This window comes from Neophocaena asiaeorientalis, unplaced genomic scaffold (assembly GCF_003031525.2).
Source record: "Neophocaena asiaeorientalis asiaeorientalis breed wild unplaced genomic scaffold, Neophocaena_asiaeorientalis_V1.1 scaffold30, whole genome shotgun sequence".
Taxonomy (NCBI): Eukaryota; Metazoa; Chordata; class Mammalia; order Artiodactyla; family Phocoenidae; genus Neophocaena; species Neophocaena asiaeorientalis.
In genome coordinates, this window is record NW_020174923.1 from 8,065,918 (window position 1) to 8,091,312 (window position 25,395).

At 43.3% G+C, this 25,395-nt stretch overlaps 2 protein-coding genes across 11 annotated transcripts in view; one reads left to right on the top strand and one right to left on the bottom strand.

The window, feature by feature from the left end:
• The window catches only part of SRSF2 (serine and arginine rich splicing factor 2), a 3,280-nt gene extending 2,605 nt beyond the window's left edge, over positions 1-675 (bottom strand). For 7 of the 8 annotated variants that reach the window (XR_003005373.1, XR_003005374.1, XR_003005372.1 and 4 more), the window contains exon 1: positions 99-669. Coding sequence is in view for 2 of the 8 variants with exons in the window: in XM_024760649.1 (XP_024616417.1) it covers positions 99-460 (362 nt within the window). In the remaining 6 variants the exon portion in view is untranslated. Of the gene's footprint in view, positions 1-98 lie in introns of all 8 variants that reach the window. The other variant, XM_024760650.1, reaches the window with a different exon arrangement.
• A 101-nt stretch (positions 676-776) lies between these two features.
• Positions 777-25,050, top strand: MFSD11 (major facilitator superfamily domain containing 11). 3 transcript variants are annotated; one of them, XM_024760647.1, is made up of 14 exons: positions 777-1,337; positions 1,619-1,789; positions 2,297-2,352; positions 4,074-4,181; positions 5,098-5,177; positions 5,300-5,396; positions 6,448-6,506; positions 7,052-7,196; positions 10,887-10,927; positions 16,080-16,145; positions 17,638-17,763; positions 22,497-22,671; positions 23,391-23,526; positions 24,409-25,050. In XM_024760647.1, exons 2-14 carry the CDS (start codon positions 1,694-1,696, stop codon positions 24,571-24,573), a joined length of 1,350 nt encoding a protein of 449 aa, XP_024616415.1. In that variant the 5' UTR covers positions 777-1,337; positions 1,619-1,693; the 3' UTR covers positions 24,574-25,050. The 3 variants fall into 3 exon arrangements, with proteins under 3 accessions (XP_024616415.1, XP_024616414.1, XP_024616416.1); XM_024760646.1 differs by lacking the exon at positions 777-1,337 and having other exon boundaries at positions 1,355-1,789; XM_024760648.1 differs by lacking the exons at positions 777-1,337; positions 2,297-2,352 and having other exon boundaries at positions 1,355-1,789.
• Positions 25,051-25,395: the final 345 nt, after the last annotated feature.

Sequence of the window (25,395 nt, forward strand, 5' to 3'; positions counted from 1 at the left end):
CTCCTGGCTCTGCCCGGCCGCCACCACGTGTCCCCGGCAGGCCTTTGTGAGTCACCCAGGCCCGCCCGGATCCCCGGCCGCGACGCCCACCCGCTTACCTGCGGCTCCGACGTCCGTAGCCACCGCCCCCGTACCTGCGGGGCGGGGGTCCCCGGCGGCTATGGTGCGAGTCCGGGGGGCGGCCGTAGCGCGCCATCTGCACCCGCAACTCGCGGCCGTCCAGCACGGCCCCGTCCATGGCGTCCATGGCGTCCTCAGCGTCGCGCTTGTCGTGGAAGCGGACGAAGGCAAAGCCGCGAGACTCCTTGGTGTAGCGGTCCCGCGGGATGTACACGTCGCCGACGCGTCCGTACTTCTCAAACACGCGCCTCAGGGTGTCTGGCGAGGTGCGGTAGGTCAGGTTGTCCACCTTGAGGGAGGTCATGCCCTCCACATCGGGAGGCGGGCGGCCGTAACTCATGGCTCTTAAGAGTCGGGCCGGGGCCCGTGACGGCGCGCCGACGGACTAACGCCCCGGCGGGCTCGCGCGCTCGGCTGCGGCGGCGGTTTCGTCAGCCTAGCTCGGCTCGACGCCGCGCCTCTCCCCTGGCGGTTGGTTTCCGCGTGGAAACGTTTGGAAAGGCCTGACTAGGACAACTGAGGAAGCGCTACGCACCTGGCTCCACTACAGAAGCAACTGGGCCGGCGTCCGGCTCCACTGCCCATTTATATCCCTCCTCACAAAATGGCGCCCGCGCCACCCGGAAATGAATCCTCTGATTGGCTCGTCTCGCCCCGCCCCGTAACGTCTCTGCCGCGCGCCCCGCCCTTGTCCGGCGCGCCTGCGCAGAGCCCCGCGGGCGGGTCGAAAAGCGCGCAGTCACTGCCGATGGGAGGGGGAGCGGGATTTGCCGGCAGTTGGAAAGCCCGCGAAACGCTCCTTCCGGCTGCGAAGCGCGCTGTGACGGCAGGAAAGGGAGGTGCTCCCCTACTGGGCTCCGCCTTCTTTTCATGCCAATTTCTAAGCTCCACGCAGGTTTTCTGCTCGGACGTCGGCCCCCGCCTCTGTCGGGGGGCGTACTCCTTCACCTTGCCTGTCTGTGTTTGCGGCCTCCTCAGACCGCGTCTCCAGGCCCCCTTCCGCAATTCCTGTCTCCTTCGCTGCGTTCCGCTTTTTAGCAACCCCCCCCCCCCCACCCCTTGCCGGAGCCCACGAGGTCGGCCCCGCTCTCCCGGAGCGGGTGAGGGAGCCCTAGCGGCGCGCTTGCACGTCCCGGGTCGCCCAGGACTACATTTCCCAGCAGGCCCAGCGGCCGGCGCCGCGACTGCGGTCAGGTGACCGGGTCGCCTGACCTGCGGTGAGTCAGGGCCGGGAGGGCGGGGTCGTGCTGCCCGCTGCCACTGGACCTTGGCCCTAATCCCTCTCTCGGGCCCCTTAAGTTGCAGCTACAACGTTCTTGGCGCTTCTCCGGGTGTTGGGCTCTTTCCTCGGATCGTGTCCTAGGAATGTCTTAACTATACCCGTGGGGAGAACTTCACCCTAAGTCCAGGAGTCCACTCCAAGACCTGGAAGTTGACACCTTGGCTGCCCCGCTCCTGGATTTGCCTCCTCCTCTCACCATCTCATTTCTTCTCCCAGGATTGCAGTGGGTTCCCCCCGAGGAGAGCTGACTGCCCTCTGCTGCTGCCGACCTTTTGGCAGAGTTAAGCCAAAATGTCCCCGGAATCTAAAAAGCTTTTCAACATCGTTATTTTAGGAATTGCCTTTATGTTTATGTTCACCGCCTTTCAAACTTGTGGAAATGTAGCGGTGAGTTGGAATTTGATCTTCCTTTGAAGTGCTTATCATAATGCATTCCAAAAATGATAATCAACGTTATGTCTAATAATGCGCTTAAGTTGCACCTTTTATTTTGTCACCTAGGCTTCCTCGTTTTCCATGACTAGGTTTGATTGCATGTGGCAGACGTTTCTTGTTGGGCTCGTTTATTTCTCTTACTTGATTTGGGGTTTGTATGCTGACCCATTTATTTTATTTTTTATTTATATTAAGGACTACATTAGTACTTGGAGAGTTGAGGGACTAAACCTAAGGCCTAGTTTCAGATGGTCTTCACCCTTCCCCACCCCGCCCCCACACGCCCCTCATTGGTTTGCCTTCTGTTCTGTAGTCCATTCTGTTCTCTCGTGTTAGAATTTCAGTATTAAGTATTCGGCATCTTGAATTTTTACTTTATTCCAAGTATTTGGAGAGAGACTTTCTGGGGTGAGGGCAATTACAAAAGGTTTTCATTGATTAGTTTTATCTTCCACACAGCAAACTGTCATCAGGAGCTTAAATAGCACAGATTTTCACGGCAGTGGCTATACCAGGTATTGTACTGTATGATTGGTTTTACTTTGTATATCACAGATGTTGCGTAATTTCATCAAAATCACAGACAACGTATTGTAATTAGATTATTAGTGATTGTTTTCTTTATCTAGACTATTTAGGAGAACATAATAGGATGAAGGTGATGAGTTTAGGTTTCATATAGAATTAGACACTGGGTTTGAAATACTGGCTTCAAAACTTAATTACTGCGATATCTTAGGAAGTTGCTTCTATGAGCCCAGTTTCCTTGCTCAGATCAATGCGTGTAAAGCGCTTGACACAGTGGCTGGCATTTAATAAGCACTCAGGTATTGTCATAATTACATCTTCCAAATCCTAAACAGAGGATGTTTTATATGACTCTCGAAATATTTGGTCTTCCTGTTTTTGTGCTTTCGTAATTATTAATATATTGTCATCAGGAGCTTTTAGCTTTTTGTTAAGGTGTTTAGTGCCAATTTTACAGGTGGAGAAAATGAAGTGAAAAGATCTTCACAAGTCACTAGTACGTTGTGGTTGAAGTTGGGAATGTAATACATACCTGTATGTAAACACAGATTTCTTACTTTCTCTATCGTTAAATACTAGATTGCGGCCAACCCCTTACCCGCTTCCTCCCCAACTGTTCTTATTTGGCTCTGTGTTACCTAACCTAAATCTGACCTTATATATGATAATTGAGAGTAAAAGGATCCTAATGTCCATTTTTTGAAGTGATTAATGATAATACCACAATTTTTTGTAATGTTTTGTCTTCATGTATACTGTAAAGAACAAATGAAAGAACATTTGATATTTGAGAGATTCATAAAAGCCAAAGAATAATTTACTTGGATTTATAAATAGTGGCTTATAAATGACTCTTGAAATGATTTTTTTTTTTTTTTTTTTTTTTGCGGTATGCGGGCCTCTCACTGCTGTGGCCTCTCCCGTTGCGGAGCACAGGCTCCGGACACGCAGGCTCAGCGGCCATGGCTCACGGGCTCAGCCGCTCTGCGGCATGCGGGATCTTCCCGGACCGGGGCACGAACCCGTGTCCCCTGCATCGGCAGGCGGACTCTCAACCACTGCGCCACCAGGGAAGCCCCTCTTGAAATGATTTTAGTCACACTTTGCTACAAGACATATATACTGGGGCCAGGTCTACAGTAGCTGAATAATGTTCAAGTGAGACTGTTAGGTTGAGTTTAATAAATTCTGGTTTAAGCAAGTTTTAACTATGTGATTATTTATAGCAGTGAAATTTCATGCTGTTGCCAGGAGTTGTAGGCTAAATTTGTAGAGCAGATTGGTTGACTAGGGCCTCTGGAGTCAGATTACCAGGGATGGGATTCTGGCTCCACCACTGACCAGCTATCCAGCTGGACTTTTGACACGTTACTTACCCCTCTGTGTATCAGTTCTCTTTTCTATAAAATGAGGATAATGATACGTTTTTCATAGAGCTGTGTTAGCTGCTATTATAATTTACTGGTACATTAAAAACCATATTGTCTAAGGCAGACTGATTCAAAGAAACATTTGACAAGACTTTAGTGTTTTGTACAAGTGAAAACTTTAATATGACATTCAGTGTAAGGATATAATTATAAATTCTGACTAAAGAATATGAGTGCTTATTGCAAAATAAACTGTAGACTAAGTGGGTTTGAAAAAGTGATCTTTTGACAATCTTTCAAGAGTGTTGTTTTTTTCCTTTTGTGTGTTGTATGTGCAGCATGGCAATTATTTATGGAGTGTTCTCTGCTTCAAATTTGATTACACCATCAGTGGTTGCCATTGTAGGACCTCAACTCTCTATGTTTGCTAGTGGTTTATTTTACAGGTGAGTAGTCCAATTTTCTTTCATTTAATGAGAACACCTTCAGCTTCTTTCAAGCACACAGTAAACTTTTAACAAGAACTTGCTGACTCGGATGAATAGATTATAGGAAGTGTTTTAGGGATTTGGTTCTCTACTTGATGCTCAGGGATACCATTGTTTTAATGTGATGGAATTTGTGTATATTTGCTTTCATTTTACCACCAATAAAAATAGCATCCAAAAACCTTTTTCTACAAGAGTTGAAAAGAACTCATGAAGTAATCTTATTTTGTATCAAGTTGACTAATGGGAATTAAAACGAAATAACTGAACTTTTCTTCTGGGCTATAGAACTGCAGTCCCACTGTGTACTGAGCTGTTGGCAGAGGCCAATTGCAGACCTTTATTCAATGTCTCAGTTCACAAATTTGAAATAGTACGTTAATAAATGGATAGGTCACATTTGTCCCCTTTTTGCCAGTACCAGAGAAGCCCTTTACAGGTTGAATCTTTTTCTTTTCTTTTTTTTTCTTCTTTTTGGCTGCGTTGGGTCTTCCTTGCTGCACGCAGACTTTCTCTAGTTGTGGCAAGCAGAGGCTACTCTTCATTGTGGTGCACGGGCTTCTCATCACGGTGGCTTCTCTTGTTGCGGAGCACGGGCTCTAGGCGTGCAGGCTTCAGTAGTTGCGGCGCATGGGCTCAGTAGTTGTGGCTTGCGGGCTTAGTTGCTCTGCGGCATGTGGGATCTTCCTGGACTAGGGCTTGAACCCGTGTCCCCTGCATTGGCAGGCAGATTCTTAACCACTGTGCCACCAGGGAAGTCCTACAGCCTGAATTTTAAAAGAACAGATCCCTCAGAATTGATTCCTAGAAGGCATAATTGGCATTCTGTTTCAGGTATTGTTTGACTATAATACGTTGACCTGTTATATTTTAGCATGTACATTGCCGTTTTTATCCAGCCTTTTCCGTGGTCCTTCTACACAGCCTCTGTTTTCATTGGAATTGCAGCTGCTGGTGAGTATTTTGATGTTCATTTTCCCTATTTTCCAGGTCTTATCTAAGAATATTGTTTATATGTTTAATATATAAAGCTAAATGATTTCATTCCCCTGACAAACTTTTGGTTTGAATTTTAGTACTTTGGACAGCACAAGGAAACTGCCTGACAATAAATTCAGATGAGCACACTATTGGGAGAAACAGTGGCATTTTCTGGGCACTCCTACAATCCAGGTAATAATTCTTACGGCTCAATCTTTCTATAATTTTTTTTGTCACACCATTTTTTAGACCCTGGTTGTGTTGAAAACTCAGATCTTCTTGTTTCATGAGTTAAGTTCCTAGGTACATGTGATGGAGATTTAAAATTTTATGGGATTACTTAAAAATGCATGGACCTACCTCATTGGAATTTATGACTAGTAAATGGAAAATAATATTAACCATAATGTATTTAGCACCTGCTATACTTTAGGTACTACTGGGCTCTTGAATTTCAATAATCCTCACAACCCCCTGCGATAAGAAGGTATTAGCTCCATTCTACAGATGAGATAACAAAGGCTTAGTTAAAAGTTAACTGATCCAAGCGTCTGGATTCCAAAGGCCATGTCCTTCCCACCCAGCTATGCCACCTGGTAGCTGTTAACAATTAAATTTCTAAAGTGAGACTAACTCTATAACGATACAGCATATTATATATTTCCTAAGTAAAAAGCAACAACGGTCATTCTGTTATGGAATCTGTCCTGACGATTTACCCTCACGAATCCTAAACGCCTAAAATTTTGGCCATGATAAGTCTTAACAAATGCAGATGTTGTTTTAAGAGATTGTATATTCTGAAACTGGAGTGTAAGTGAATGATCTCTTCCCTAGGAAAATACTAAATAAAGTATCTCATTAGATGCAGATAACTAAATCATGGATTTTTTTTTTTCACCGATTCTTTAAAATATAGGATTTTAGAGGAAGGGTAAACTTGTTTCCAAGGAGTCATTTCCAGAGCTTCAATAAGTCACATGTTTCACAGTGAGTCAGGTCTTTGGAGGACAGTCTGAATCAGGCTTCTCTCATGTGGAAGGAGACAATTCCATCTGACTCAGTTGAGTTTTTCAGAAAGAGGGTGAAGTTGATGTTTTAAATGACTTAGGGCGGGTAGATAACTTCTTTAATTATGTAGGCCTCTCTTTCTCTTCTTTTACAGGTAATGGAAAAATTATTTCAAAACCCATAAATATGAAAATAACTTCCCAATATCCTCTCCCTCCTTTTCTTCCCCCAGCTTGTTCTTTGGAAATCTCTACATATATTTTGCTTGGCAAGGGAAAACTCAAATATCAGGTTTGTCTTATTCACCGTGCTTCATTCACATAGGTTCAACGCAAAATAGCTGTTCCACAGGAATGCCCCATATTGCTTTGTTCACATTGTTCTAGTGAACCGTGGTACCCTAAGTCCTCTCAGATTTTAGCTTTTAGTCATCTTTTCCCTTGGATTATGTTGTTATACTAAGACCACAGTTTATGACTGCACTTCAGGCAGCATCTCAAAGTGCGGGAGAAGGTTATGCTCTGTGTGAGACGAGTCAGTTGTCAGAAGGCTTTTTAATTCAGTTGTCTTGTCTGTTCCCTTCTTTGATTAAAAGAATAAGATTAAGTTCTTGTGCTGTTTTTCTTTTGGCTTATTAGTATTTCTCTGACTGAAAGACAAAGGGGGATGTGTCCTATTTTTCTCCTTGTCCTAGGTTTTTACTGATGCAGTAAAGTAAGATTTAATGACAAAGTGTGTTGATGGTTATAAACAAGCACAGTACTGAACATAATGCTAACTCTGGAATTGTTTGTATGGCCAGTACTATCTACTTTCGTCTTTGTTTTTCTCCCTAGAGAGTGACCGAAGAACAGTGTTTATCGCCCTGACAGTGATTAGCCTTGTGGGGGCGGTTCTCTTCTTTCTCATTCGGAAACCAGATTCCGAAAATGTCCTGGGAGAAGACGAATCTTCTGATGACCAGGACCTGGATGTCAACGAGTAAGAAGTTGGAAACATTCCTTTCTATTTTAAACTATATTTTGAGTAGGTCTAGTCTAGGAATTGCCAGCCTTTTATAGCCCTAACTGATAATCCAGTGCTGGGCAGACATGAGGGAAAAGTTTTAAAGCAAATAAGCAGAGAAAGAAGATAAAGGGGAGCTGCCAGGGAGGAGGAAGGGAAAGGAAGGTAGACAGAGGCGGGGAAGGTAGTGAAAAGGTTTGTGGGGGATTTAAGTCTAATCCCAGGTCACCAGCTGTGTGACCGTGGACAGTAGCAATGTTCCCCTGAGTTTCTCTAGGCCTCAGTTCCCTCATTCAATTCAGCAGACATTTCCTGTGTTTTAATGTGTGAGGATATAGGCTCATAAAGTTATATAGAAAACAGGGCTTCCCTGGTGGCACAGTGGTTGAGGGTCCGCCTGCCGATGCAGGGGATGCGGGTTCGTGCCCCGGTCTGGGAAGATCCCACATGCCCCGGAGCGGCTGGGCTGGTGAGCCATGGCCGCCGAGCCTGCGCGTCTGGAGGCTGTGCTCCACAACGGGAGAGGCCACAGCAATGAGAGGCCCGCGTACCGCAAAAAGAAAAAGAAAAAAAAAAAAAAAGTTATATAGCAAACAATCCTCAGTTACTGTTTCTTGGATCCAGCCCTAAAATTTTCCGATCATATGGTACAAGTGAGTGGCAGGGCCGTCAGCAGTCATTACAGATGAGCTGTGGTTAACACCCATGCTCTGGATTTTTTTTTTTTTTTTTTTTTTTTGCGGCACGTGGGCCTCTGACTGCTGTGGCCTCTCCCGTGCGGAGCACAGGCTCTGGACGCGCAGGCTCGGCGGCCATGGCTCACGGGCCCAGCAGCTCCGTGGCATGTGGGATCTTCCCGGACCGGGGCACGAACCCGCGTCCCCTGCATCGACAGGCGGACTCTCAACCACTGCGCCACCAGGGAAGCCCCATGCTCTGGATTTTGCAGTAACCTGTGCAGGTAGTTTTCCCCGATGTAGTCCCTACTGGGAAACAATTACACAGTCCTGTTTTTCTAAAAATTGTGAATTACCTTGAGCATATTTCTTTTCTTTTCTTTTTTTTTAACAAAACTTTTTGTTGTTGTTTTGTTTTGGCCGAGCTGCACGGCACACAGGATCTTAGTTCCCCGACCAGGGATGGAACCCGCGCCCCGTGCAGGGGAAGCACAGAGTCTTAACCACTGGACTGCCAGGGAAGTCCCAACAAAAGTTTATTTTTAAATGTACAATAGGCTCCCAAACAACACTTCATTCTAGCTGTAGGTGGCAACAGATGTTATGACTGGGAAATCCAGATGGTTAAACAGGAATGGAATTAAGGGCCATCATTGCCTCAGGCACAGAGAACAGCTTACTTTTGGCCATATTTCTTAATTCCACCTCTGGCCAGGGGCCCTTCTCTGAGCCCTCCTCTTTCTGTTTCTGCTTAAATGTCTTATCTTCTTCATCCATCTCCTTGTCCTGGTCCTTGGGCTGCTTCAGGGGCTGCTGCTTGCCACGTTCGAGGCAAGACATGGCTCCTTCCTCCCCTTCCCCAGACCCTGCCACCGGAAGCAGGGACCTATTTCAATTATAAGTAAAACTGTTTGAAACATCACAGATGATTTCTCTGCAGGTTATCATCTGGATTTGAAGAAAGGGGAATGAGAAATCTTTGCCACTCTTGTTTTGCTTTGTGAATTGGTAAAATTATGAAGCTTGCCTTATAAGCATTTTACCTATTGTTAAAAACTTTGCATCGAACTTTCTGTGCTGCCTTTTTAAAGCCCAAAAAGGGCATAAAATTCTCCAGTCATAGGATCATTAAGCCTTCAAAATTTGCACCGTTCAGAGCAAAAAAGACATGTTTATATAAGTATACAAACATTTATGTGTATATGTACCACATACATATTTTTTTAAGCACAAACCAATGGATATTGGAGCAGGGGTCTGTGAAGATGAATGCCACAAATTCAACAAAAATTAAACACCCATTCATTCAGCAAATGTTAGGTGTTGGTGCTGTAAAGACAAATACAACCTGTCCCTGTTTTCAAGGAACTTTTCTGATAGACAAGGGATCATGTAACTGTCATAAGGTGCAATGCTGAGGGGTACCACTTAGCCTTTTTTTAGCATTCTCTGTTTCTGAATTGTCTTCCAAACTTGAAACTTGTGTCTTTATTCTGTAAATAGCACCATGTGCCAGCCATCTTCTAAAGGGGAGGGAAGGAGTAATGAACAAGACAGAGAATTCCCTGTTTTTATGTAACTTAATTGTAGAGGGGCTGGTAGACGATACCCTGTAAGAAAATAGCAGAGTAAGTGCTAGAAGGCGGTGAGAAAGGGGGAGGTGGTGGAGAGCTGGGAGGTGAGAAGGTGTGAAGATCTACTGATGGCCATTGCAGCAGATGCCAGGGGTGGAAAGGGGTGTGGTGGGCACCAGGAATGCCAGAGGTGCCTGGGCCTCTCACAGTGCAAGTAGGAATGCACTGTGGGAGTAATGCAGCAGACAGAGGGTTGATTAAATAAGGATACAGCAGGGGTTTGGATTTTCTTCTTGATGTGCTTAGAAGCCGCTGAGGAAATAAGTAGGATCTGATTTTAAAGGATTCCACTTTGTGGAATCCACTTTGAATGATTTGCAGCTGATAGTAGCTGAGTTGATTATATTTTAATAGTCTATAGAGTACAAATCAGTTTCTACTTATTTGGGGCCTTGAGTGTGATAATAGTATAACCCACACCTGATCCTGTCCAAGTACTAGATGAGGGAGCTGTCACTAAATGGCATTCACATAGTATTTGCTTCCAGGGAAGGCATGAGTTTCTATGGTGGGGGAAAAAGTTTTCCTGTTGGTTAGGAGATACTACCATTTTTGTGTTAGTAATTTATTTTTTTAAGTCAACTAGATCTCCTTTAGGTTTGTTTTCTGCTGTCCTTGTTGTTTTCGGTTTGTTTGTTTGTAAATGATATCCTTTAAAGATCTAAGAGGAGTAGACTTGGCTGGTAGGGTAAGAAATGTAATTTCTTAAAAATTTTCTTACCCTAACCTTGTGAATAATTACACTTAAGTTACTTTATCTCAATTAATTCTCACAGGTAAGTGATAGTGTCCCTGTTTTATAAATGAGGAAATGAAAATTAGAGAACTGAAGTCACTTGTCTAAAACCACACGACTAATAAGTGGCAAAGCAGGCCTCAGCCTCAAAGCCCGCGTTTTTAACCCATAGATGACATCGCACCCAACCCCCTACCGCCAATGATGGCGATGCTTTTCAAGAGTTCTAACACTGAAGAACCACAGAGTAGTTTTTACATAGTTGAAGTGGTGGAAGATTGAGCCCCTCACAAATTGTTTTTACAGTTTGGAAACAGCGTAGAGGAGATTTCTGTCCTGCCTGGAGTATCATTTGTGAAAAAGACACGCAGGACTCCGTGCCATAAATTTAATGTGAGGGAATCGTGCTCCACGGTGGCACTTTAACCACATCGTTCTCTGAAGCAAGGACCTGGGTCATGAAGGGACACCCTGGAGCAGGGAGCGTTGAGGCCACTGAAAGTGTTTGCCAGACCACGTAGAGGACAGAGCTTTTACAGATTTAAGTGAAAATGTGATAGTATTTTTGTTCTCTTTCTCCATTTTCAGGGGAAAAACTTTTTTCTTTTTATCTTTTCAGGTCTGCCCAGAACAATATGACAAAGGCAGTAGATGCATTTAGTAAGTATTTTCTGAGTCTGAAATGCAGGAACTGTTCAGGAACAACTTCAGCATTTGCCTTTCCCCCTTTCCCTGGTAACTTTGGATTGACGATACCCCAGTATTTTCATGCTTCCAGGTATGCCGCTCTGAAATATGCTAGTCTTCTCAGTAAGTATCTCTGTAACGTGGGGGATGTGAGGGATGGAGGGTAATTCCGTGCCCTACCTGAGCATGTGTGTGAGGGGGCCTGAGGAGGAGGAGGCAGAGGGTTAGGAGTTTACCCGAGGAAGTGAGGACACAGACCATTGCTTCGCGCATCGCTTGCCACTCCTCAGAGCAACGCAGGAGCTTGGGTGACCCAGTAGCGTGTAAGGCCAATCACGCTCATCTCTTGAGGGTTCTTCCTGACTAAACCTCTCGATGTGCTTTATGTTGTGTTGTTCTCACGACAGTTCTGTGAGTATCGTATAACACACACGTATCATTATCTCCATTTTATAGAAGAGAAAACTGAGGCTTAGAGAAATCGTTTACCCAGGGTCAAACAGGGCATCCCTTTCTTGTTATCAGAGGCCTAGAAAGCCACGTTGGCTTCTTTGGTGAACATGGAGTCAGGCAGAGGGAGGCTGATGGCCTTCAGGCTTATGGGATGGTTCGTCCAGCCTTGGGGAGGCTTGATGCAGCCTCCCTGCTCTATTACTGAACCCCTCTCTGGATGTCTCTTGATATTAACCAGTTTCAGGTTGTCATTCCTAGGCAGTTGTACAAACTTTACCTCAACTCCTCTGTAAAATGAGACACTAACACAGTTAGGGCCTCGTGCCTTTTATCACGGAGCTGGTTGGTTACTTGGTGTAGGGTTCAGTAGTAATAAGAAACTGGGCTGTCAGGTTTGAATGGGGAGAAAGAAGGCAGCGGCCAAAAGAGACAAGACATATGAGGTGCTATAGGGCAAGAAAATTTAAATTTAGGTGACGATTCCTGGCAGCTAGGGAGCAATGTGACGTTATGAGGCAGCAAGGAAGCCGAAGGCAAAGAGAGAAAGGAAAAAGAAGGTCCACGCTTTTCTGTCTGTGAGCCGGTGGTTCATTTATTATTTAATCGTGACTTTCCTTCAGTTGGTGCCATAGTAGGTATTGTACAGAAAGGGTTCTTGCTTATCTAGAAGGCACTTAATTCCTCAGTTGAATGTATATATGTAATGCGATTCTAGAAAATTTCAATGAAATTTTCTTAAATTTATTTTTTGGTCCTGATGAAAGGTTCCTAAAGTTCACCTGGAAGAGTAAACGTCTGTCAATAGCCAATATAATTTTTAAAAAGAACTTTCCCTAATAAATAGCAAAACCTGTTATGAATCCATTTGAAAACATTGGAATACAAAGAGCAGTGGAACTGAAGTCTAGACCCACAATGGAATTCGGAATACAGTAAAGTAGTCTTAGAAAAGCAAGGCCAGACAGCTGACTGCATGGGAAAAAATGGAGTCTTACACTAACATTCCAGGTAGATTAAATGTAAAAATGAAGCCATAATAGTAACCGGAAGAAATTAATTTGGTGAGGAAAGCCTTTCACGCAGCTCTGTCAAACAGGGAAAAGAATGCTCTTTGGGGGACTTCCCTGGTGGCGCAGTGGTTAAGAATGCGCCTGTGAATGCAGGGGACACGGGTTCGAGCCCGGGTCCGGGAAGATCCCACATGCCACGGGAGCAACTAAGCCCATGCGCCACAACTACTGAGCCTGTGCTCTAGAGCCCGTGAGCCACAGCTATTGAAGCTTGCACGCCTTGAGCCCATGCTCTGCAACAAGAGAAGCCACCGCAGTGAGAAGCCTGTGCACCGCAATGAAGAGTAGACCTCGCTCGCCGCAACTAGAGAAAGCCCGCGCACAGCAGTGAAGACCCAATGCAGCCAAAGAGAAATAAATTAATAAATAAATAAAATTTTAAAATAATATTAAATTTAAAAAAAAGAATGCTCTTTGGTTACCTAAAATATAAAATTTCAGTCTCTCAAAATCTAATGAGTTAAAGTGGCAGGGAAAATATTTACAGTATATGATAGTTATGAACCAATAAGAAAAGCATAAACACTCCAGTAGAAAATATTTATTTTATAAACAAAGGAGAATTATTATAAGCTAAGTATAAGAAATGCAAATTAAGTTTTCTATCAAATTTCAAAAGATAAAAAATAATTCTCAGTATATGGGGCATAGGTACATGCGTAAGACCACAATGCTAAAAATATACACCTGTATTACTTTCTGTGATTTGTCAGTAAGTATCAAAAGCCTTAAAAATGTTTATACCTTTACCCCAGCAATTCCACTAATAGGATTATCCTCAGGAGATAGTTAAGAATTTTGGCCAAGATTTAACTACTGTTTATATTAGTGAGAAATGGAAATAATTTAAATATTCAACTAATAGCCATCTATCCAACAGATTACTGTAGCCATTAAAATGATCACTACGAATAGTAGAAAACGTTTGTTATGTGAAAATAAATTATAAAATAGTATAAATAGTGGAATTTCTTTTTAATAAAAAAAGCATAGAGAAAGTCTGGGAAGAGACCCATTAAGGTGTCAGATTATTTTCCTTAATAGAATAACTTTATTGAGATGTGGTTCGTAGTAGTGTACCGTTCACCCATTGAAAGTGTATAATTCAGTGGTGTTTAGTATATTCACAGAGTTGTGCAACGGTCACCACAATCAATAACCTGTTCAGGGAGTTCCCTGGTGGTCTAGTGGTTAGGATTTGGTGCTTTCACTGCCATGGCCCAGGTTCAGCCTCTGTGTGTGTGGCCAAAATCAAGTTAAAAAAAAAAAAATTATTTTGGCCACGCCATGCTGCTCATGGGATCTTAGTTCCCCGACTTTGGATTGATTTTTCATTTTCTTGATGGTATCTTTTGAATCACAGAAGTTTTAAATTTTTGATGAAGTCTGATTTAGCTATTTTATCTTTTGTTGTGTGTGCTTTTGGTGTCCTAGAAGGCTTTGCCTAACTCCAGGTCACAAAGATTTACTCCTGTATTTTTTTCTAAGACTTTTATAGTTTTAGCTTTTACATTTTGGTCTGTGATCCATTTTGAGTTAATTTTTTGTTTGTTTGTTTTGTTTTGTTTGTTTTTGCGGTACGCGGGCCTCTCACTGTTGTGGCCTCTCCCGTTGCGGAGCACAGGCTGCGGACACGCAGGCTCAGCGGCCATGGCTCACGGGCCCAGCCGCTCTGCGGCATGTGGGATCTTCCCAGACCGGGGCACGAACCCGTGTCCCCTGCATCGGCAGGCGGCCTCTCAGCCACTGCGCCACCAGGGAAGCCCCATTTTGAGTTAATTTTTATGGATGTTGGGATGGAGGAGTCCAGCTTCATTCTTTTGCACGTGGAGATCAGTTGTCCTAGCACCATTTGCTGGAAAGACTATTCTTTCTCCCATTGAATTGTGTTGGCACCCTTGTTGAAAATCAATTGACTGTGAATGTAAGAGTTTATTTCTAGATCTATGCCTGTCCTTATGCCAGTACAATGCTGTGTTGATTATTGTAAATTCTGAAATTGGAAAGCATGAATTTTCAGCTTTGTTTTTTTCAGGATTGTTTTGGCTATTATTGGTCCCTTGAATTTGCATATGAATTTTAGGATCAGTTTGTTGGTTTCTGCAAATAGATTATATTGGTTTTTTTTTTTTTGATAAACAATTTTTTAGAGAAGTTTTAGGTTCACAGCAAAATTGAGAAGAAGATACAGAGATTTCCCATATATGCCCTGCCCTCACCCGCACATAACCTTCCCCATTATCATTGTCCCTCACCACAGTGGTACATTTATTACAATCAGAGGACCTACAGTGACACATGATTATCACCTAGAGTCCATAGATTACATACATTAGGGCTCACTCCTGGTGTTGTACATTTTATGGGTTTGGACAAATGTATAATGACGTGAATTCACCATTATAGGATCATACTAGATTATGTTTTAAAATTTCTTTTCGTTACCTAAATCTTCTGATTAGTCAAAAGCAGATATGCTTTGCTAATGTAATGTTTTTAATTAAAAATATTGTTTTAAACTTTGTTGATCATGTATTTTTTTTCTGGAAGTATGTGAAAATGATTGGTGAAAATATCTTCTTGCTTTTAGTTTCACTTTATTTTCGTGAAATTGAAGAAGAAAAAAAGACTATCTTCTTTTGTATATGGAGAAATTCAGGACAGAGTGTTTGTGATTTATGTGAGTTTTCTAGTCATCCGTTGAATAGGAACTAAAATCTGGATCCTCAGGCCAAGGATGAGCTGTAGGGGCCACACCACCACCTCCAGGGCTGAACTGAGGCCTGAGCACTCCTGCTGCAGAGCTGGCCGCACCAAATAATGTCTCTGTGAGACTGGAGAGCTTTCATTTATTTCCAGGCTGGTTCTGATTTGGGGTGGATTTTGGTTTCGTTTTCCCCGCCACCTTTTTAAAAAATCTGGATCTGCTATTAGTAGGATCCTAGATAAGTGGCCTTAAATTATGAAATGTGAGCAGGTTCAAAAAAGTTAAAACGTGCAGTTTTTAGAAATGCATTTTCCATTGCAGATTTCAACTAAGTTGAACAACATAAAAATAAACATTAAGGGGATCAGAAGCAAATAGGCAGAACTGAAGTTTCAGTCCTCAGATCCAGAGAGAGAATCTCAGGAAGCGGCATCCCAGCTTCTGGTGGTCAAAGAGCTCCGCTGCTGATTCTGACCTAGAGTCCAGTGTTAAAGCTGCCCTGTGACAGTTCCTTAGGGAAGTCAGCACTTTGCCAACTGCTGACTCTCTTAATAGCCTAGCCTTTAATCAAGTCTGTTGGAATATTCTGTTGTTTTGTTTGGTTCTATTTCTTTTCTCTGTTTCATGTTTTGTTTTCATGAGAGCTGGAGAATGTGTTAGAGAAAGCACAACTCTAGACTATATTTACACAGTTGAAATCAACATTTTTTTTATAGGGCAGATTTAGTTCATACCCTAACCATTTTAATCTGAATCATTAACCTCTGTCCCAATGTATTTGTTTATTGGCATTATTGACAAGAGGTGTTTTGGTTGAATGAATGTTTTATAAGTTTTGTTTGATTGATTAGAATGTAGTTAAGTACTCCTAAATTTTTTTTTTCCTTTTTTATAGAAAAGTCTCTTAAGTTATGTGTCACCAAGGAGATGCTCCTTCTTAGCATTACAACTGCTTATACAGGTAATGGGATTAATTATGGTTTTGGTTTTCTGTGGCTGCATAATTACAGTAAGGGTTGAAAACAGCAACTGTGTTACTTTCTCACAATTCTGTGCATTGACTGGTCTCAGCTAAATGGTTTTTCTGATGGTCTCAGGGTCTCTTGTGGCTGCTGTTAAAGGGTGGCTGAGGCTAAAACTTCCAAGCAAGTTTCATTTGCATGTCTGAACGGGTCTGATGCTAGCTGGGTCTCAGATTTCTCCTTGTGTCTCAGCCAGCTATGTGACCCCCTCCCACACTGGTGAAAGCAAATAATAGGGCCAGCCCAAATGCAGTGTGGGAAGATTCTGCACAAGAGTTTGAAAACTGGGAGGCCCGGTTCATCCCAACCAGTGATTTTAGGGCAAAATAGAACACTACAGAAAATAATCATGAGTAAATCTGTGTAACTTGGCGTGAATTAAGATAATTTTTAATGAAATGGAATGAGTTCTGTGGCTTATAGTGATAATGTGATGTGATAATAGGTGGAATACTCTTAGGTCTTAAGGAAATCAGTTTCCTTGTAAAAATTGCTCTAATGTGTCAATTATTACTTTTGCCGTTACAGTTGACCCTTCAACAGTGAAGGGATGGATTAGGGGTGCTGACCTCCCCCGCAGTTAAAATCTTCATATAACTTTAGTCCGCCCTTTGTGTCCGTGATTCCTTATCTGCTGATTGAACCAGCTGTGGATCCTGTAGTCTATATGGACCCACACAGTTCAAACCCGTGTTGTCCAAGGTTCAACTGTATGTGCCTCATTGGTATAAACGTCTTATTTTTAGGTCGAACAGAATAAATATTAAACATCCTCAAAATTCAGTTAAGGTTTTGTAGCGTTAAGGAATCAGGTCTTCTACTCATTTGCTCTAACTTGCTACCCGAATTTTTGGAATTTCTTTTCCTAGGACAGTGTGTTTAATTAAAACTTTTGACTTTAAGCAAAAGTGGATAGTAGGTATTGGTCTTACAAATGTATATCCCTGTTCCCTTGGGAAGCTATTAATAAGGATAATGAGCACTTTAGTTTCACTGTTACAAGTTTATGTTAATTATGTTCTCTGTTCATCCCCTGTCTGCGCACAGAGTGACCATTTTTAACATAAGGATGTCTTCGCTTATTTGAGTTGTATGCTTTTATCTGAAATATGTGACAACTGCCATCTTGTGGCTAGTTCCATGTCATCAGTTAGGTCACGTAAAATTATGCTGTGCTTGGGGAGTAACATTTCAGCCTGTGTGGATTTTGTTTTATGCGTGTATAGCTCAAATACTACTAGTCATGAAGAAAAACCAGGAAAGGGAGACTGTGCATTTTTTTCAATACTAAATCCAGTGCTTCCCAATCCATGGTTGGTTGAATCTGAGGCTGCAGAGTCTTGGATATGGAGGGCTGACTATGGGACTTGAGCATCTATGGATTTTTATACCTAGGGACAACTGTAATTTAAATTTCATTTTTTTCTGAAGGTCTGGAATTGACTTTCTTCTCTGGTGTATATGGAACCTGTATCGGCGCTATAAATAAATTTGGAACAGAAGAGAAAAGCCTCATTGGACTTTCTGGCATTTTCATTGGCATTGGAGAAATTTTAGGTTGGTTTAAAAAAAAAAGTTTTTGCACTAAATCACTTTGTTATAGAAATTTTAAATGTACTTCACCTCTCTATCCTTGAATTTCTGTTTCCTTGCTTTTATACAAATGGGTATGTCTTTTTGTTGTTGTTATCACTGTTCTAAAACTAAATTACAAAACATTTGCCAAATAATTCAAGACAAAACCGTAAGTAAGAAAACATATGGTCTCTCCCAGCTTTTCCTCTTAAAATACTTAGGGAAGGTGTATTAGAATTCCTGAATTTTTTTAAATTTATTTTTTATTTTTTAGTGTGTTAGTTTCTGCTTTATAGCAGAGTGAATCAGCTATACATATATCCCCATATCTCCTCCCTCTTGTGTCTCTCTCCCACCCTCCCTATCCCACCCCTCTAGGTGGTCACAAAGCACTGAGCTGATCTCCCTGTGCTATGCGGCTGCTTCCCACTAGCTATCTGTTTTACATTTGGTAGTGTCTATATGTCCATGCCACACTCTCACTTTGTCCCAGCTTACCCTTCCCACTCCCCATGTCCTCAAGTCCACTCTCTACATCTGCATCTTTAGAATTCCTGAATTTCTTATTCTCTGAATCTCTGACACCAGTTGGATGTGCGACAATACAGTTCAATTCTGACACTACTGGAGTTAGCATTGGACTCCACAGGTTCAAGGGTGTAGTCCTGCAAGACCAGCCTCACTTGAGACATCAGTCGTTAAGTCCTGGGTCCCAGGCTATCTTCCCTTCTGTCCAGCTTGGCTACACATTCAAGGGTTCCCACCACACCCCTGGAAAATGCTATACTTACTGTTAAAGTTTATTATAAAGGATGCAAATGAACAGCCGGATGAAGAGGTACCTAGGGCAAAGTCCAGAAGGGCCCCTAGTGTAGGAAGCTCTGTCCGCATGGAGGCTGGGTGTGGCACCCTCCCATCATGTGGATGCAGTCATCACCAGGAAGCTCTCCCAAACCTGTTTTGTAGGGATTTAGGGAGATCTCATTATGTCACATGGTTGATTAAATCATCCACCATTGGTGATTAGACTCAGTTTCTACCCCCTCTCCCCTCCCCTGAGATTGGGGGGTGGGGCTGAAAGTTCCAACCCTCTAATCAAGGCTGGGTCCTTCTGACAACCAGCCCCCATCCTGACTATCTAGGGCCACCTCCAGACCCCCTCAAGGATCACCTCATCATCATAAACTCTGGTGTCATTGGAAGGGATTAGTTAAGATAACTAGAGACATTCCTTTCACTGAGAAGTTCCTAGGGTTTTAAGAGCTCCATGCCGGAAAGTGGAGCGGAGAAGAGGACAAGGCAAAGACCAAATCTCTTTTTATTATACCACCAGGTATTCCTTATTCAGCAATGATCCGTTCAATGCTTGCAGTATATTGGGTGTTGTGTCACATATGAGGAACTTACCAATTCAACACATATTTGTTGTGAATCCATTGTATGAACAAAACATGGAGCTTATATTCTTGGGGAAGAACACAGACAATAAAAAACATTGGAAACTTAGAATGTCAGACAGTGATAAGCACTATGGGGAAAGCAGACTTTGGTGTATTTTTGTTCCCTAATTCAGCAGTCCCCAACCTTTTTGATACCAAGAACAGTTTCATGGAAGACAGTTTTTCCATGGATGGGGGCGGGGGGATGGCTTCGGGATGACTCAAGCACATTACATTTACTGTGCCCTTTATTTCTATTATTGTTACATTGTAATATATAATGAAATAATTACACAACTCACCGTAATGCAGAATCAGTGGGAGCCCTGAGCTTGTTTTCCTGCAACTCGATGGTCCCGCTGGGGGCGATGGGAGACAGTGGCACCTGACATGCGTTGCTTATGTCCAGTCTACTCCATAAGATGCAGCTTAATTGTCACGTGGCACTCACTGATAGGGTTTGTTTTTTTTCTTTTCAGCAATTGATATTGTCATATTTTTGGAGTTCAGCAATCCTGATAGATATGATTTTAATTTGTAGTTCCCTAATAGTATATGATTTTTTGGTATGATTTTTACCATCTGTATATCTTTTTTGGCCAGGTGTCTTGTTCAAATCCTAACCCATTATTTATTTATTTATTTATTTTTGGCTGTGTTTGGTCTTCGTTTCTGTGCATGGGCTTTCTCTAGTTGCGGCAAGCAGGGGCCACTCTTCATCGCGGTGCGCGGGCCTCTCACCGTCGCGGCCTCTCTTGTTGCGGAGCACAAGCTCCAGACGTGCAGGCTCAGTAGTTGTGGCTTACGGGCCTACTTGCTCCGTGGCATGTGGGATCTTCCCAGACCAGGGCTCGAACCCGTGTCCCCTGCATTGGTAGGTGGATTCTTAACCACTGTGCCACCAGGGAAGCCCCGCTGATAGGGTTTTGATATGAGTCTTCAAGCAACTGGTTTATTATGGTCTCTGTGCAGACAAACCTCTCTGCTAATGATAACCTGTATTTGCAGCCACTCCCCAGCGCTAGCATCACCGCCTCAGCTCCCCCTCAGATCATCAGGCATTAGATTCTCAAAAGGAGCCTGCAGCCCAGATCCCTCGAGTGCACAGTTCACAGTAGGGCTCACGCTCCTATGGGAACCTAATGCCGCTGCTGACCTGACAAGAGGCGGAGCTCAGGCAGTAATGCGAGCTATGGGGAGCGGCTGTAAATACAGAAGAAGCGGCTGGCCTGCTGCTCCCCTCCTGCTGTGGGGCCCGGTTCCTAGCAGGGCACCGGTACCCCTCCTCTAATTTATTGCCAACACCTGGCACGTGTGTGTGTGTGTGTGTGTGTGAACATGTTAATACAGTTACAGTAATTGTTTTAATGTCTTTGCTCATTCTAACATCTGCAACAGCTCTGGGGTAGTGTTGTCTTTTTCTTTATCGAGACATAATTCACATGACGTGTAGCTCACCCATTTAAAGTATACAGGTCAGTGTTTTTTAGTATATTCACAGGGTTGTACCGCCATCACTGTAATCTAATTATAGAACATTGTCATCACCCTTCTCCAGGAAACTGCTAATCTACTTTATAGGTTTGTTTATTCTGGACATCTTGTGTAAATGGAATCATACAATATGTATAGTCTCTTGTGTCTGGCTTCTTTCACTTAGCACGTTTTCAAGATTTTCCCATGGTGTAGCATGTATCAGTACTTCATTTCTTTTTCTTTCTTTATTTTTTACTTCATTCCTTTTTATTACCAAATAATATTTAGTTGTATGGATCTACTACATTTTATTTATCCATTTATCATGTCACAGACATCTGGGTTGTTTTTGCTTTTTTTTTTGTTTTTTTTGTTTTTGTTTTTTTGCGGTACGCAGGCCTCTCACTGTTGTGGCCTCTCCCGTTGCGGAGCACAGGCTCCGGACACGCAGGCTCAGCAGCCATGGCTCACGGGCCCAGTCGCTCCGCGGCATGGGGGATCTTCCCGGACCGGGGCACGAACTCGCGTCCCCTGCATCGGCAGGCAGACTCTCAACCACTGCGCCACCAGGGAAGCCCTGTTTTCGCGTTTTGGCCATTATGAGTAATGCTGCTGTGAACATTGGTGTATACTTTTTGTGTGAGCTTATGTTTTCGTTTCTCTTGCATGTAAACCCAGCACTAGAATTGCTGGGTCATGTGCTAACTCTGTGTGTTTGACTGATTTGTCTGCTTACGATGGGTCCTGTTTTCCTGTCTCTTTGCATGCCTGGTAGTGTTGTGGATACGATACATCGTGAACTGTACCTTGTTGGGTGCAGGATATTCTTTATATTCCTGTTAGCGTTCTTGAGCTTTGTTCTTGGATGTGGTTCATTTACTTGGAAACAGTGTGATTTTTTTTAGGTCTTGCTTTTAAAATTTGTTGGACGGGATCAGAGCACTGCTCAGACTGGGGCTAATTATCCCTCACCCCTGATGGAAGACCCTTCTGTGTACACCCAGTGCCCGTGAATAATAAGATTTCCAGTCTGGCTGGTGGGACCAGGCACTCTTCCCTGCCCAGGGCAGGGCACTAATACCTCTAATCCTCTTGGAAGTTTCTTTCCAGGCCTCCGCTAATTTACTCACATCCTGTGCTGATCAGCTGTCCTTTCTTATACTCTGTCTTGGGGACTCAGGCACCTTGTCTCCCCAGACTCTCAGCTCTGTCTCCTCAACTCAGAGAGGCTGCGGACCTCCACCTGCCTTCCCTCCTCTTCTCCCTCTCCCTCCCTGCAGCCCACAGCCTCTCAGTCAGCTGGGGCAGGTGTGGGCCTCACCTCATTTGTTTCCTGACTCTCAAAGATCACTGCCCTTTGTCGCGTCTTCAAAACCATTGTGTCATATTTCTGGTACTTTTTTTTGGCGTGTGGGGGGGTGGGTCACCTGTGTGCATTTTGTGATCTGTTTGGTCTTGTTTATTTTTAGTCCATTTGCGCAGCCGTGGCATTTTTCTACAGTAACTACCTTCTCCTTCATTGGCAACTCCTGGTCATGGTGATGTTTGGGTTTTTTGGAACTGTTTCCTTCTTCACTGTGGAGTGGGAAGCTGCTGCCATTGTAGCCCGGGGCTCTGTTAATAACTCTGTTTCAACAGTTATTTCTTACTTTCTATATTTGTGCCGCCTTTGTTTCTTTCTTTTTTGATTAAATTAGCTATTGTGTTTTGTCCGTTTAATTTATTTTTTTAAAGAACTAAGATTTTGATATATTAACTTGGCCTTGGGTTTTTCTGTTCTCTCCTTCATTGATTTTATAGGTGGAAGCCTCTTTGGCCTGCTGAGCAAGAATAATCGTTTTGGTAGGAATCCAGTTGTGCTGTTGGGCATCCTGGTGCATTTTATAGCTTTTTATTTAATATTTCTCAACATGCCGGGGGATGCCCCTATAGCTCCTGTTGAAGGAACTGATAGCAGTGCTTACATCAAACCCAGGTACAGTGACTCTCCTTTTTCTAGTAATTTAAGGAAGGGTGGGAGGTAGAGCATGGCTAGGAATTTAGAATGGAGCAGTTAATCCTTTTCTGCAAGTCTGTTATCTTTATAAAGTCATCTGTCCAGTGTTAATGAAGCCAGAATGAGTTTAAATAGGAATCCATAGAGAATCCCAAGTTATTTTTCTAATTGCTGGTTTTAACCTTTCTCCCCACTAAATCTTTTTCTTGATCTGTGAAGGAGCACATAAGTATCTGATTTGAACTTTATATCTCTGCCTTTCAACCAGTGAAATCTCTAGAAATTTGGACCCCGAGGAAGAGCAATGAGGAGCGAGGGGTGATCTGCCATCTGAGCCAGCCACCCCGTTCTCTCACAGTGTCCACAGGAGCTTTGAGGGTGTCATTTTCTTGCGCTCAACTCTCAAAGTCATTGTAGATGTGAGTGTTTATGTCTAGATCCACAGTCCAAGAGCAGCTCTGCCCCAAACACAGTGTTTGCTTCCCCAATAGTTAGTAGACCAGAGTTTGCTAGACTGTGAAGGTGAGGGCGTTTGAGCATGAATTCTGACTTTGTAAATTCCAGTATTTATTCATACTTGTTTCATAGTGTTTAAAACTTGAAAGTAAAATGCTTCCGTGGGTGAGTTGTTTCTACATTTCAATCAGCTATAACAAATATTGTCAACGCTCACTCTAAATTGATTCTGTTTTATTCAGCAAAGAAGTCGCCATCCTCTGCAGCCTCCTGTTGGGGCTTGGAGACAGCTGCTTCAACACCCAGCTGCTTAGTGTTCTAGGTTTCCTCTATTCGGAAGACAGTGCACCAGCTTTTGCAGTCTTTAAATTTGTGCAGGTGAAACCGCTTCTTCAGATTGTGTTTAAAGCAGGGTCTATTTTTTATGGCGCTTTAACTTTGTTTTCTTAATGTTTCTTAAATGAAAGTCAAGGACAACCTTTAAAAGGATTTGTGGGACTTCCCTGGAGGTCCAGTGGTTAAGACTCTGCACTTCCGATGCAGGGGGCGCAGGTTTGATCCCTGGTCAAGGAACTAAGGTCCCACGTGCTGCATGGCGCGGCCAAAAATAAAAAATAAAATAAAATAAATAATAGGGCTTCCCCGGTGGCGCAGCGGTTGAGAGTCCGCCTGCCGATGCAGGGGACGTGGGTTTGTGCCCCCGTCCGGGAGGATCCCACATGCCGCGGAGCGGCTGGGCCCGTGAGCCATGGCTGCTGAGCCTGCGCGTCCGGAGCCTGTGCTCCGCAACGGGGAGAGGCCGCAACAGTGAGAGGCCCGCCTACCGCAAAAAAAAAAAAAAAGGATTTGTGACTAGAGTTAGGAAGCAATGAGTAGTGTGATCTTTTTTGCCCCATCACTTGTATAAGAGATTTTATGTTCTGGTCTCTCTGTGGCTCAGACTTCCTTAGATACCAGAACTCATAGTATACACATACAACAGGAGTGTTTCACACTGTTCACGTACATTATTTTATAACTCCTGTTTTTTACAAAATACTATTTTAAACAATAGCTTACTTGATTGTTCCCAGCTCTCAGCCGGAGTTTGTGGTGCATGTTTGTGAGCTAGTGACAAAGGAAGTGCCATCTAGATGCAGAAAGAGCAGGGAGCAGTGCAAGGCCCAGGAAGCCTTGGGTCAGAGAGCGGTGGGGCTCTTTGTGGAGCGGCTGGGTCACCTGTGTGCATTTTGTGATCTGTTTTGTCTTGTTTATTTTTAGTCCATTTGCGCAGCCGTGGCATTTTTCTACAGTAACTACCTTCTCCTTCATTGGCAACTCCTGGTCATGGTGATATTTGGGTTTTTTGGAACTATTTCCTTCTTCACTGTGGAGTGGGAAGCTGCTGCCATTGTAGCCCGGGGCTCTGACTACCGAAGTATTTGATGAAGGGTGCCCACGAGAGGAGGCTGCCTCTTCAGACAGCTCGGCTGGGCGGTAGGGCTCGGTGGAGGAGGCCCGCTCTCATCTTCACAGTACATTGGAGGATGTTTAGGATGGAAAATCAGAGATTTAAGACTGCTAAATCTGCCAGAGTTGGTATTCAAGTTTACAGATGTTAGTTGTTTAAAACTAGTGGAATAAGGGAGACTTGTACTGTCGATTGTGATTGTTCAAAGATGTTGTTTTTTCAGTTCATCTGTCTCACGTTCCTTTTGATCATGTTATAAACGTGTAGGTGTTTTCTTCTCCCCCTGTTCTCTTTGAACGATCTTGCTCTGATTGAAACTACTAGGCCATATGTCATATAAAGACTCCTGCTGGGTATGGCGTATGTGTTACTGTGTAATAAGAGGGAGCATATGCCACCCCACACGTGTCTGGGAATGACATTTAAATAAATCATGTGATGCTGAAATGGAATCTTTGAAAAGATTTGCACATTCTTTCTCTTTAAATGTTTTTGTTTGATAAAGTTTTCTTACCTTGTAGTTCATAGCAAGGGAGGGGGGCGCTAATCAAGTATTATGAAATGAGGTAAAAATTGTCTTAAGTTTTAAAAACAGGAATCTAACATTTGTAAATGAACAAAAACACATTTCCTGGGGGAGGATTTTGCTAGTAATTTTCCTGGAGGATGCAACGCATTAAAAAAAAAAAAAACAACCCCAAAACATGTAGTGAGGTCTAAGCTATGGTGGCAGGCTGCCGTCACTTATATATCTTTTTACAGCAGACACCATTCCATAAGTGTGTCTGGGAATGGAA

What these genes read in the sequence shown, in the direction of transcription:
- MFSD11 (XM_024760647.1), top strand. Translation starts at nt 1,694, where the DNA reads ATGTCCCCGGAATCTAAAAAGCTTTTCAACATCGTTATTTTAGGAATT. An exon ending in GCTAGTGGTTTATTTTACAG is followed by an intron (nt 4,182 to 5,097) that starts GTGAGTAGTCCA and finishes GTTATATTTTAG; the next exon opens with CATGTACATTGCCGTTTTTA. An exon ending in CAGGACCTGGATGTCAACGA is followed by an intron (nt 7,197 to 10,886) that starts GTAAGAAGTTGG and finishes TTATCTTTTCAG; the next exon opens with GTCTGCCCAGAACAATATGA.